Source organism: Vulpes vulpes, chromosome 16 (genome assembly GCF_048418805.1).
Source record: "Vulpes vulpes isolate BD-2025 chromosome 16, VulVul3, whole genome shotgun sequence".
NCBI classification, from domain to species: domain Eukaryota; kingdom Metazoa; phylum Chordata; class Mammalia; order Carnivora; family Canidae; genus Vulpes; species Vulpes vulpes.
In genome coordinates this window covers 25010215-25023017 of record NC_132795.1, presented here as the reverse complement: position 1 = coordinate 25023017, position 12803 = coordinate 25010215, and the positions used below count along the sequence as shown (strand labels likewise).

Genomic DNA, 12803 nt, shown 5'->3' with positions numbered 1-12803 from the left:
AGAGATTAGACCAACATGATGAGCTTCCAGGCATGTCTGATAATCCATTTTGTCCACAAGGCTGGGGGTCCTTCTCTATCTTTCATGCCAGACAGTGTTCAAAAGCAAAGCCATCAGTAGACTGAGAGGTCAACCATCTGCCAGCCCGCACTCAAAGTTCTTTACAATGCCTACAACTTTAGGTTGAAACTTCCATGTAAGTCTGAAACCCTCAGGGAACAAAATGGACAGTGTTTTTACTCACATAGCCGAGATAATGTTTACCTCTATTTAACTACGGAAACTTTTATAAAGGCTGTGAGACAGAACTGGTTCTTAAGAATACATCCTAACTCTCCTTAAATAGTGTCCTAAATGTAACACAAACTTTTCTCAAGGTCCAGGGATTATTAATAAGCAGCTCTCTCCTGAAGTGTGTCTGGCAAGTTATGACTGGCAGGAAGGGACTGCCCCACTGAGTATACACAAGTTCTTGATCTCCTTTAGTGAAGGATACACTATGACTCAGCAAGTTAAGTCTAAAAGGAGACATTATCTCAACTTGGGTTTCCCTGGATCCAGCGCTCTCTAATGAGCACACACAGATAAGAGCTCGTTAAGAGTTGAGAACAGAGCTGAATTCCTGGTGTGGTATTGCTCTTTTATACCCAGATATAATACCATCAGTATTTCCCAAAGTCTTGTCTTGGACCCTTGATGCCCTTCCACTCAGTAGAATGTTTACAAACATTGGGCTCTCGGGCTGCTGAACCAAACTTAATACCAGCAACGTGACATCTTTCTCTGGGAGGAGAAAGTACAGGAAGTGCCAGGTGGTCCTGCCTCTGGTGTCTTGGAAAGGCTTCCCTGTAAGGGACGTAATCACAAATCCATTCTCTTTCATCCGTTCTCAACTTCATGCTTGAGACTTCTAATCTACTTTGGGCTAGGAATCACAGGTTTATGAAAAAAATTTACAGAAATCAAGTCAATAGTTTCACTGAGAGTCTGAGGGCTCCTCCCACACATTAAAAATACATACTCTTTGTAACATCCATTTGGGCTGGTTATAGATTCTCAGACAAGATTGCTGGAAGCCGAGCTGAAGATGCATAAGATGCTACTGTGGTACTATTGCTAGAGGTTATGTTGGGGGAGCATGGCATTTATCAAGTACTTAAACATTTCATTTGCTTTGAATGCTCTTTCCTTTATATGGATATATATCACTTTGTTCAGGTCTCTGTCCACATCTAGCCTTACCCAGGAGGTGTTCCCTAGCCACCTGGATAAAATAACTCTCCACTCCTGTGTTTCTCTAGACACCTTCCTCTGATTTTTTTTTAAATCACAGCACTGGTCAGCACCTGGCATGCTCTTGGTCTGTTTTCCATCTCTTTCCATGAAAATGGCAGTCCTATGAAGGAGGCTGGCTTATCTATTTTGCACAGGTGCTCTATAAATATTTGTTGAACAAATGAGTGAAGCATGGCTAAATACTTTAAATATCATGTCATTTTCATCCCCTCCATCCTTCAAGTCATGCATTTCAAGTGTTCTTACAGCCAAGAGAACTGAGGCTGGTCACTCAATACACAGAGAGCATTATGTGGTGAAGAACATGGACCTGCGCAGCAGACTGCGTGGGTGAGAACACAGCTGAGTCACTGCCCTTACCTGTGACACCAGGCAAGCCACCAAACCATTCTCAACCCAAGGGCCCCTTATCTGTAAATGTCATTAATAATAATAGCATTGCCTCACCTAGTTATTGTGAGGAGCTGAAATGTATAAAGATCTGAAACAGTTCATGGCCCACAGTAGTTTCTAAACCAAAGCTGAATAAATAAAACCTTAGCCGAGAAACATCTTGTAAAAATTACTTTCTCATTCTAGATTTCTTACTTATAACCACTTTCTGATCACAACCCAGGTTTCTGGTGCATCTATCTATGACGATAGTGTAGACATGGTTACTCTGGCCTATGTGACACTGTTCTGTATTTCTCATCATACCTGAATTAATCTGTGCGGTGGGTTTAATATGGTAACAAAATCGGGGTTCTGAACCAACAACACTGAGGCCACAATGTAGTTGTGTAGTTGCTTGCTGACCTGGCCACCTTCCCCAAACAATACCACAACTTTTAAATAAACTATCTGTAACACAAGCCGTAAAGCTAAGGAGGAGGAAATATCCTGGCCTAAGAAGTCTTTTCTCTAATCAGCAGAAAATGGAGCGAGATTACAGGTAGAAGAATATTCAGGCAAAAGAGAGTCCTTCGCCAAACAAATGCCCTCGCACCTGTTGGCTCCATACACCATTTCAGAAGAGCATAGTAACTGTTTGTGGAAACAACCTGCTTGTCCAGGTTTCAAGTGGACCTGGACATGGAATGTTTCACCTCTCAAAGGGCTTTCAGCCCTCCCTTGAGTGGCTGAGCCAATGTCAAAGCCACAAGGAGCCCACTCTCAGCAGCTGCCCCACGGCAACTCCCTCATGTTACCTTGCCCTGATGATCATGTTTCATCTCCCAGCCCCTTGGCAGCTCCAGCTGTTTGTTGGCGAACATATTGAGGAATCCCACAAGATCTCGGTTATGCTGGTAGCGTTCAAAGTGGTGGGTGTCCCGCCGGACTTTGGTGATCATGTGCTTCAAACACGTATTGTTTGTAAACATGCGGTAGGCACTCTGGAGGAAAGAATGGAGAACCCATGTTAACCTGCCTGGGACCTGCAAAAGCCACATGTTACACATATGACATCAGAACACATACCGTCATCCTCCAGTGGGCATATAAGCATCAACATTACTCTAGACCCACACATGGAAAACAGCAGGCTGAGCACAATATTTAGATCAAAATAAGATAGAAAGACTACAGAAAGTAAGGCATCTTCATTGATGCTGTCTAGTTTTCTAATGAATAAGAATGCTGCTATGGAATCTCATCCTACAGGAGATGTTAGGTCCTAAACTCGGTTGCAGGCAAGAACCACACAGTCATAGTCCCACCATGTCAGATACAAATATACATCTTCACAGCAAGCCCCAAAATAGCTGGTTCTTCCTCCAGTACCGCAGGAGATCACTGGTCTCTGGATGAGCGCCACGCGAAGCAGTTGGCATCATTTAGCAGCCAAGTCATATAGAAAAATGCTTAGCCACCTATTTGAATGTTGGGAGTACATGCAATGGGCTCAGCTGTTCTCACTGGGAGTCAAATTTAACGGATACCACAGTAGATAAAAGTTTTTCATCTTATACCTTCTTCGAGGCATAATCTCAGTGAATGGGATGGCAGGCAGACCTGCCCGGGCTTTATACGTATTTTTTTTTTATTTTTCTGTGTGTGTGTGTGTGTTGTGTATGTATGTATATATACACATATGGCTGAATTTATACAGTTGAAATGCATGTTAAATAAAACTCCACTATACAACCACATAAAAAAGTGACTGTCTTATGAAAAATGCTATTGTCTTCATCTCTATGATACTTAAAAGGGATTCCAAAAATTAGCCATAAGCCATAGGCCATCCACATACAAGTTAGTCAACAAACACTCATTGCATCATATCACGTGCCAAGAAGTAGAAGTAGGAAATAAATAACTGTATAAATGATCTATTCTGGAATTCTATTCTTCTCAGATGGATTCAAATGATTCTTCTTACCTTAAGTATATCAGGGCCACCAGATTGAGTCTGGAGGCCTTCAGGCTTTTTACTTCATGGGTTCTGTTATTTATTTCAGTTTGAGATAGACCAAAGGAAAGGCAAATGAAATCAGAATCTCTGGAAATAATTTCATTTTAATAAACATTTACTGTGTTTCCTATGCCCAGTACTGTGGTAGTTACTGAGGACAGTTAACATCGTTCCTGTCTGTCTAGTATCCTCAAGATGTGTCATGTTCCAGTCAAAGCAATTATTGATGATGGGAGACCTTCTAGAGCTTTCTTCCCTTTGGCACGGTTATCATAGCAACCAGTGATGTCTGAAATGGTGGTTGCTCCCCAGTCTAGGTCCCTGGATTCCTGAGTGATGACAGGGATCAGAGAACCTTGATAATCCAATTTGGAATGAGAAACAAACCTCTGTCAGCTTACGCCACCGAGATTTGTTAGTTTCTGTTGACAGCCTCAACTATATAAAATAACTGTTTATAGTTTTCCTGACTGCTTCTCCATCATCATATACTTTTTACTAAAATATTTCTTCCCTATCAAAACAAAAGGGAAAAAGGAAGGAAGAGAGGAAGGGAGGGAGGAAGAAGGCAGGGAGGCAGGAAGGCAGGCAGGCAGGCAGGCCGCAGTGAACTATCCTCAGTACTAGTGCACTAATTCCTCAGTACACTGGAGTATAAAATACTTTGAGGTTCTATTTCAACCTGACAGTCTAAATGAGAGGAGGTTTTGATGGCTGTGAGAAATTGTGAGGTTCAGAGCGCAGCGCAATGCCAAAGCAGGCAAGCCTACGCAGGGGCGTGGGGCAATTAGAGAGCATGAGAGAGTAAGAAAGTGATACCATGAAAGCAGAGAAGGAGACTAATAAAAGAAGTTGAAGGCTGTCGGAGACGAATGTTAGCTAACTAATAGGTTAGCCTGTGGCTGACCCTGCCTTGGTGTTTTATGCACAATCAGCAAGGCATCTGTTTTCTGCATTTGGCTCTGTGCTGCTGATGTATTTTCACAGAAGCCACTGCAAGCTTAGAGGCCGGAGACCACACTAGCTTGAGTGGCGGTTGGCAACGAGCTTTCAAGTCATAGTCCCTGATCAGTCTATTTGGGGACAAATGATTGTGGGATAATTCTGCCAGATAAACCATTCTACTAACTGTTCTAAATAGGTAAATCTCCTGGTCCTCTGGAGTTCTTCCTCCACCACCCCCCCCCATTAATATAAGTAAATAGGCCACATCCTGATGCTTCATCTGGAGCACCAGAAATGCTCCTCATTCTGCTGAAAAGAAAAAGAACTTTATTAGGTCAAGAAGAAGTAATTAGGTGAAGGAACCTGTCCCAGCCCCACGCAGGAAGTAATTCCCTGGGGTTGCACAGCACTTTACATTCAGGAGACTTAAGGCCAGTCTTATAATTGATTATGTCCTCTCATTTTCCTCCTCTCCTCTCAGTAAGACATGGAACATAGCGCCAAGTTCGAGCGATCTGTGAAAAAAGCATCTACTAAAGTAAAGTAAATGCAAGAAAGATTTCTTATTAGTAACTAGCAAACGATCTTTGGAACCACAGGTTGTTTGAGTCTGAATAACATGCACAAGACTGCAAGTGCCCATATAAAACCCTTAAGGCAAATAGGAACATCCCTCCAGACAGATACATTTTTATAAGGAACTAAATATATACACATTTATGTACTAAATATATACATGTTTATGTATATATTTATTTATATATGTGTTTAGGTATATACACATGTGACATATTTATGTATGTTTATATACATGTTTATTTTATTTTTTGTTTTTAAGTATATACAATATTTTTAATATATAGCTATATATGTAATTGTATATCTGTGTATGTATACATATACATATATTTCAGAAGGAATATTTATACTCCAGTTCATACAGAACTACAATGAAGATTTTAGTCACAGCCCTGTCACTCATGGACAGAGACAAAGAAAATCATTTAATCTCTGCCTCAGAGATTAAATCTTTGCTCAACTGTAAAACGGAATAACAATAACTGGTCTGCTTTCTTCATAGGTACACGAGACTCAAATCCAATGAAACAAAGGATGTAAAACTGCTTTGAAGAGATAAAAATCACAAAAAAATACAGAGTAGAAGTAAGTAATAGAATATATGAGGGATTATACCTATCATATCTATGTTCTAACAGATAAATGATAGCAGTAAAATTGTTTTCTACTTCTGAGGTCTTTGAAGATTGTGGGCCAGCATCCCACTTTCTATTAACTAAAGAAGGTTTTCATAACCTTTCATTAATTATGTCACAAGCCCTGTGCTAAACCCCAAGGATACAGAGATGAGTACAGTCCCATCATTCAAAAGGATGGGAAGGAACATTATAGGGAAAGGTGGGAGGAAGACGTTCCCTGGAGGCAGAAAGTGGAGTTTGGAAATCAAAGAGGCCACAGTAGCAGTGAAAATACTGACACACAGAACGAGCAAGAGCTGCGGATGAGAGGGGTCTCAACACTCAAGAAACACTAACCAGGTGGGAATAGATTACAAGAGCTCAGTCTCCCTGGAAGCTGCCTCTGACAAAGCTGTGGGTTAAGGGAGAAGAGCCTTTGATTCTCCCTAGGTCGTTGGGTGGCTCTAAGTGAGGGGTGTTGTTTTGTTTTGGTCTCATAGAAAAAGATGCAATAAGTGGAGGTGACTTTCTATCTGAAACCAAAGTTGATTAGGAAAGAACAAACTATTTCATAACGTGATGAAGTCTGATGGTAGAGCACGGAATGATCCCGTCTGGGAAGCTGTTGCATGTGGAGTCACCAGCAGTAGTTGGAGACTCAGCAACTGTTACTAGTAGACGGAACTCCTTCAAATGATCTCTCACATGATTTCAGAGGTCCTCCTTAGTTACTGCTTCTCTATTCCAAAATTCCTTTCCTAACCTTATTCTTGGTTGTTTCTTGTTTTCTATGCAAGAAATGAACACCTGATGGTTGAGTGAATGATCAACTGAACTTCTTTAGCGGAATTTTGTTAAAATAACATTCCTTAGAGCTTAATGTGTTTTGTTTGGTTAAGTGTTTTGAGGTGTTAGAAATGAAAAATATTGAGAGGAGTTGAGGAGGATGATATTGCCATTTGGCAGCAGAATAAGAACATTATATGTAAATACTCATTTCTTATCAATCAACCTCAACGCAAGTGATAATCTTTTTTTTTTTTTTTTTTTTTCCTTTTCTGGCAGCTTGCTTGCTTGCTTGCTTTTTTCTTTCTTCTTTTGTTTAGTGTTATGGTGACCATACGTCTGGGGTTACCTGACCTAGTTTTGATTTTACCTAATTTTGTTATTTTCATTAACATAGATAAATACATCAATGCTAAATAAAATCTATCTTTCATAGTTCATAAATCCTTCATGAAAAATAGTTATTCTGAAGGGTGCCTGGGGGGCTCAGTCAGTTAAGTGTCTGAATCTTTGCTTTGGCTCAGGTCTTGTTTTCAGGTTCATGAGATCAAGACCCTCATTGGGCTCCCTGCTCAGAAGAGTCCGGTTGTCTCCCTCTCCTTTTGCCTTTCCCCCCACTCCTTCACGTTTTCTCTCTATATATATATCTCTTTCAAATAAATAAATAAATCTTTAAAAACAAAACAAAATAAAAAGAATATTCTGAATCCACACTTGGAAAATATCACTACATCTACAGTGAATGTCTCTCATATTCACAAGGGAGCAGATCTCAGCATTCATATATCTGATTCACAGAACAAAATTTATTATAAACAAAATCATGTAGCATTGTCTCCATATGATATATGTGAGGATAAGAAAATAGTCCTATCTTACACAGTCTGTAAGATAATCATAAGGGATTTTACATTATTTTCATCTAGCTAAAGATTAAAATGGAGGGAAAATTTAACTTATTAGCAAAACTAATTGTAAACTATCAATTCATCTATTTTGCAATAGCAGGAATTCTTGACTTGTAAGAATAAATTTATGTATTTTTCTCCATTGAGTACTAAGGAGTTTAAATGGTGGAATTAATGTATTTCTACAGCTTAATAAAAGCCAGAATAATAGTTTTTGGCATGTATGTTGGAAACATTATTCAGTTATGTATTAGGAGACTTATTTTGTATTACGCTAATTAGACAAACACAGGCATACCATGACCATAAAAGCCATGACACTAATACCTAAATCTTGAGTTATCAGAATTCATTTATGAATACAATTTTGTAAGAAATCTGATCACACCAGCAGAGGGCAGTACTATACATCTTAGAGCAACCACAATGCAAAAAAATGAAAAAAAACTTTTCAAAAAAACAGTATTTTGTTTCTCAAGTTGTCCTTTAGAGTTATGACAACCGTATATCTACTTAACTTCATTATTTTCTTTTTAAAAAATATTTTATTTATTTATTCATGAGAGACACAGAGAGAGGCAGAGACACAGGCAGAGGGAGAAGCAGGCTCCATGCAGGGAGCCTGATGTGGGTGGGACTCTATCCTGGGACCCGGGGGTCACACCCTGGACTGAAGGGAGGCGCTAAACTGCTGAGCCACCCAGGGATCCCCATCTTCACTATTTTCAATAAAAATGATTAAGTTACTATTATATGAACTCTATTTTCATGACTATCTTTTAATATAAGCTGATTATCTTCAAATCATAAAAAGAATTAGGAAAGCTTTTAAATTAATACACTTCTTTTGTATGTTGAACATGTTCAATAATATAAACAGGGAATCTACTGAACCAGTTATTGATAATAAACAATTCAAGCAAAAAAAAAAAAGACTAGATAATAAATCTTAAAATAAGGAAACCAAAAAAGTTTGTTTCATAATATTTTGTTATATAATCTAGGAAAAAGAAGAGATTCCATAAGTAATGCCCTCTACAAAAAAACCGTGCAACTTATTCCCAAAAATTCATACCTTGAGACCATTAACTAGATAGATCCAGCTGCTTTAATTCTTGCTGTAGATAAGTCAGGGAAATCAGACTTCCTAAAAACCCAACAGAATTTAAATCTTACACAAATGCATAGATGCCCAGCATGGATCATCTTTGTAGCCAGTAATGAAGAAAGACAGTTCAGGTAGGAGAAAAAAAAATTAAAATGCTGTAGAGAGGATACTTAAAAATCAAGATTGGCTTCCCAGCAAAAGAAGTTCTTCCTGCCCAAGAAAAGGGAAAAATAATGAAAACATGAAGACAAAAGAAACAAAAAAAACCTTTAAGCTGCTGAGTATTTTCACACTGTTAAAATATGTTAGTGTCAGAAGTCCAGATGTGTTACTGTTGTGACAAAAGCAGTGAGATCATTTACCGCAACATCTCCTTATTCTAGAAATTCCCAAGCTACAGGTCGTAGACCAATTATATCAGAATCACTTAAGGAACCAATCAATTAACCAACCAAACACATGCCTGGGGCCCACTCCAGACCTAATGAACCAGGTCTCAAAGGTCTGAGAACCAAGAATATGCATTTATTTATAGAACTTGACCAAGTTACAGCCTTTTACCACAACCCAGTAACTGTGAACACAGCCTCTACTTGAACCAATGCAGTGATGAGAAACTTGTACCCAAAAGACAGCCTGTATTGACAAGTTACAACTCGGTGCTTGGTGAGGTCACACTGGTAGCTTAAAACTGGCTACAGTTGGCAGTATTAACATTACAGAAATCAGTGAATGCAAACCAGGCCTTGATATGATTTTGTGGGCTGTCTATGAGAGGTGAGGGCAAACTTCAGACCCGTCAGCTGGCTGGCTGTGTCTGCAAAGTTTTTTGAGATACAGCCACGTCCATTTGTTCACATGCCGCCCTTGGCTCAGAAGCTGAAAATACTTTCTGGGCCTTTACAAAAGAATGCTACTTTTTTCTAGATGTAAAGTCTAGACTTAAACTGCTGGAGAAAATAAAATGCTAATAATACAGATTAAACTTCACATTGTGCTGTTACACTATATACAGCGTGCGTGCACGCGCGCGCGCACACACACACACACACACACACACATTAAGACATAGAAGCCCAATGTTCAAAAACTATTATCTGGCTCAAAATGAAGGTACTACTGACCTCACTGACACAGGACTATGAAGCTCCAACATGCGTCTTCCCTACTTCACTGTAGTCTTAATGGTTAATGTAAATGAAAACTTTCATGTGGGAACTAGACTTGTCTGTAAACTACAACTATAGGCTGGCTACTGATAAGAGACTTCAGCAAAAAGCAACAAAAGCATTCTGTGTATATTTTATTATTACTTGTAAATTGTGTGCTAGATATCCTTTACTCAATAAAATAAAATAAAAATTTGTAAGATCACACACACACACACACACACACACACACACTTTCCCCAGAGCTGTTGTTGAACACTTACCAGCAAACCCTTGAACACTACCATCCAATCAACTGCTCTTTCTGGAAGCCTTTCGTTTACCTTGTCCCCACCTTCTAAAGTATTAGCAAGAATGTCTCCCCTTCCTCCAAAACATGTCCCATATTCATCCACTTGTCACCATCTCTACTGCTACTGCATTGGTCTCAGGTCTTTTAATGTCTCACCACAGGGCCTTTTCACTTGTCTCCCTGATGCCAGTCTTGCCTTCTAAAACTCATTCTCAGAAAAGCAGCTAGAAGGAATTTTTTAAATATTAAAATTACCCCTACAGGAAATCCCCTTAGAATAAATCCAGCAAGAATAAAGCCCAAACTCTTTGCCAGATGGTATCAGCCCTACTTTCTGAAGCCCTGCTCACCTCTCTGACCTAATTATATACCACATCAGACTCAAGCCTTCGAGCCTTTGCTTTTCCTTGATAGGAAGGTTCTGCTCCCAGACCTTTACCCTACTGGCTTCTTGACATTTTACAACAGCTTACATGTGGCTAACCTAATATCACACTATTCACCCTTCCTATCGCAGCAGAGTAGCCCCTCTGCCCACTTTTCTGAGCCCTGGAGTCCTTGCACTTGCTGGTTCAATTGCTTGAAATGAGCTTCTTTTGGCTTTTTCCATGCTTGATGATTTCTAATCTTCTGGCTTTTAACTCAAAACTATTTCTTCTGAGAGGCATTCTGCAATCATCTTTCTAAAGTTGCCCTTATTCTCTGTCCACCCTAGGAGAAGATCTTGATCTTATTCCTCACCATGTCTGCAGCACTTGCCATAATTTCTAACATAGATCGTATTTTCAGTATTATTTATTGGATGAATGAAATAACTCAATATGCATATAGGACACCTTTTTTTGCTTCCATCTTTGCTCATGCATATCCTCCACTGAGAAGGTCCTCCCATGCCATTTGTACCAACTGATATCCATTATTTATTTAGTGACAATTTAAGATTCACATCACAAAGAAATGCTTTCTAACCAAACTATTTTTAACCAAAATGCTTTCCTTTCAGATTCTATTTTTTGTATTGCACACAGAGACACAGTTTTGGTTTAATTAATATTTTAAAATCCTTCTCTTTTTTTTCTAGAAATGCTTTAGACAAAAATCATGCTTCATGACCAAAAAATAAGTGTGACATTCTTTACTGGCACCCTATGTACTTCATATACCGTAGTGCTTCCAGGAGTTAACACTTTCTGAGTAAAATAAAAACTTTTCAATCCAGGTTTAGCTCCAAAATAAATGTGGAAAAGGTGCATGTAAGTAGAATTTGAGAGATTGGTTGTCCTGAGAATTTAAACAGAGGGAGGGTATGCATGAGGGGTTTCTTGGTTAAGGAACCAAGATCAGGAAAGAGGGTAGAATTTTGGTTAGTAGTCAGGCCTGGAGGAGATGGAAAAAAAAAAAAGGCAAGGAGAGAATCAAAATGATTTTTCTCTATTTAGAATGATAGTTAAAAGACTAAATTTTTATAATCACTTGGTTAACAAAAGACTTACTCTTTGGTTGATACTAACATTTTTAGGCCTATAGCAAAATCACAGAGGTAGGGTTTCTAAACAATAGACACGTTAGTAAAGGACAAAAATTTAAATCTATTTCATTTCTAAACACATCACTATGCTTCTCTCTTCCAAAAATAAAACTCTGAACTTCCATATAAACTTCATAGATCTTTAAAATAAGTTTTTATTTTTAATTTATTTTCAGGTTACAGCAATGTATAAAGTTTATACCTTCTCTTTCTCTTTCAGAGAACATGTACCACAATCTCAAAGGCCGATCTAACCACAGCCTACTGTCAATGTTCAAATATTTAGTTACATTTTTGCAGGCAAAATAAGGTGATCATTAAGAGCATAGCCTCTGAAGTTAGTATCTCTGGGATTTTAACCCCAACGATACCACTTAGTAGGTATAGAACTTAAGGAATGTTTTTTTTGTTTGTTTTTGTTTTCTTTGTTTTTTTTAAGCATACTTGACACACAAAATTACATTAGTTTCAGGTATACAATAGTGATTTGACAACACTTTTCTCACCACAACTACATGACCATCTGTCACCACACAATGCTATTACAATATCACTGGCTCTATTTCCGATGCTATAGCTTTTATTCCCCTGATTTATTCACTCCATAACTAGAAGCCTGTATCTTAGGAATGTTATTTAACCTCTCTATGCTTTAGGTTCTTCATCTGGAAAAGTGGACATTTTATCTCACTCAGAGGTTTATTTGGACCCAATGGGTTAGCCTCTATAATACTTAACACAGACCCTGGAACATGCTTAGTGCTCAGTCAACAGCTCTTGTCATTCTCCCATGACATTTGTAAGGATAATTTCCTTTGGCCTGTCCCTTTTTCCATTGCAAACTCTCGGACTGGATACTCACAGGGTTAGAATGCAGCACGGTGAAGAAGTCTGGGCTGATGAGGAACTTCACGGGGGGTGACTGTAACAGCAACGTGAGCCTGGATCTGGAGGTAGAGTGAGGCAGGACGTTTTCCCGTCGGAAATCTACATGGGGCAGACCATAAAGGCTTTCAGGGAGATCTTTCCACATAGTAGAAACATGTTTTAAAAGTAACAAAGAATATCTATATAATTTACTATTATTTTCATCCTCCACACACTCTTTCCTTTGATGTAAATTCATGGATAAGACATGATTAAAATGGAATTGAATTTTTCTAGCCACTATTTACATTTT

At 38.7% G+C, this 12803-nt stretch overlaps 1 protein-coding gene across 4 annotated transcripts in view; it reads right to left on the bottom strand.

The window, feature by feature from the left end:
• The window catches only part of HECW2 (HECT, C2 and WW domain containing E3 ubiquitin protein ligase 2), a 357715-nt gene that overhangs the window by 93670 nt on the left and 251242 nt on the right, over window positions 1-12803 (bottom strand). For all 4 annotated transcript variants that reach the window (XM_072741976.1, XM_072741975.1, XM_072741977.1 and 1 more), the window contains 2 exons: window positions 12486-12610; window positions 2487-2672 (listed from right to left, as the gene is read on the bottom strand). In XM_072741976.1, the coding sequence (XP_072598077.1) occupies window positions 2487-2672; window positions 12486-12610 (311 nt within the window). The remainder of the gene's footprint in view (window positions 1-2486; window positions 2673-12485; window positions 12611-12803) is intronic.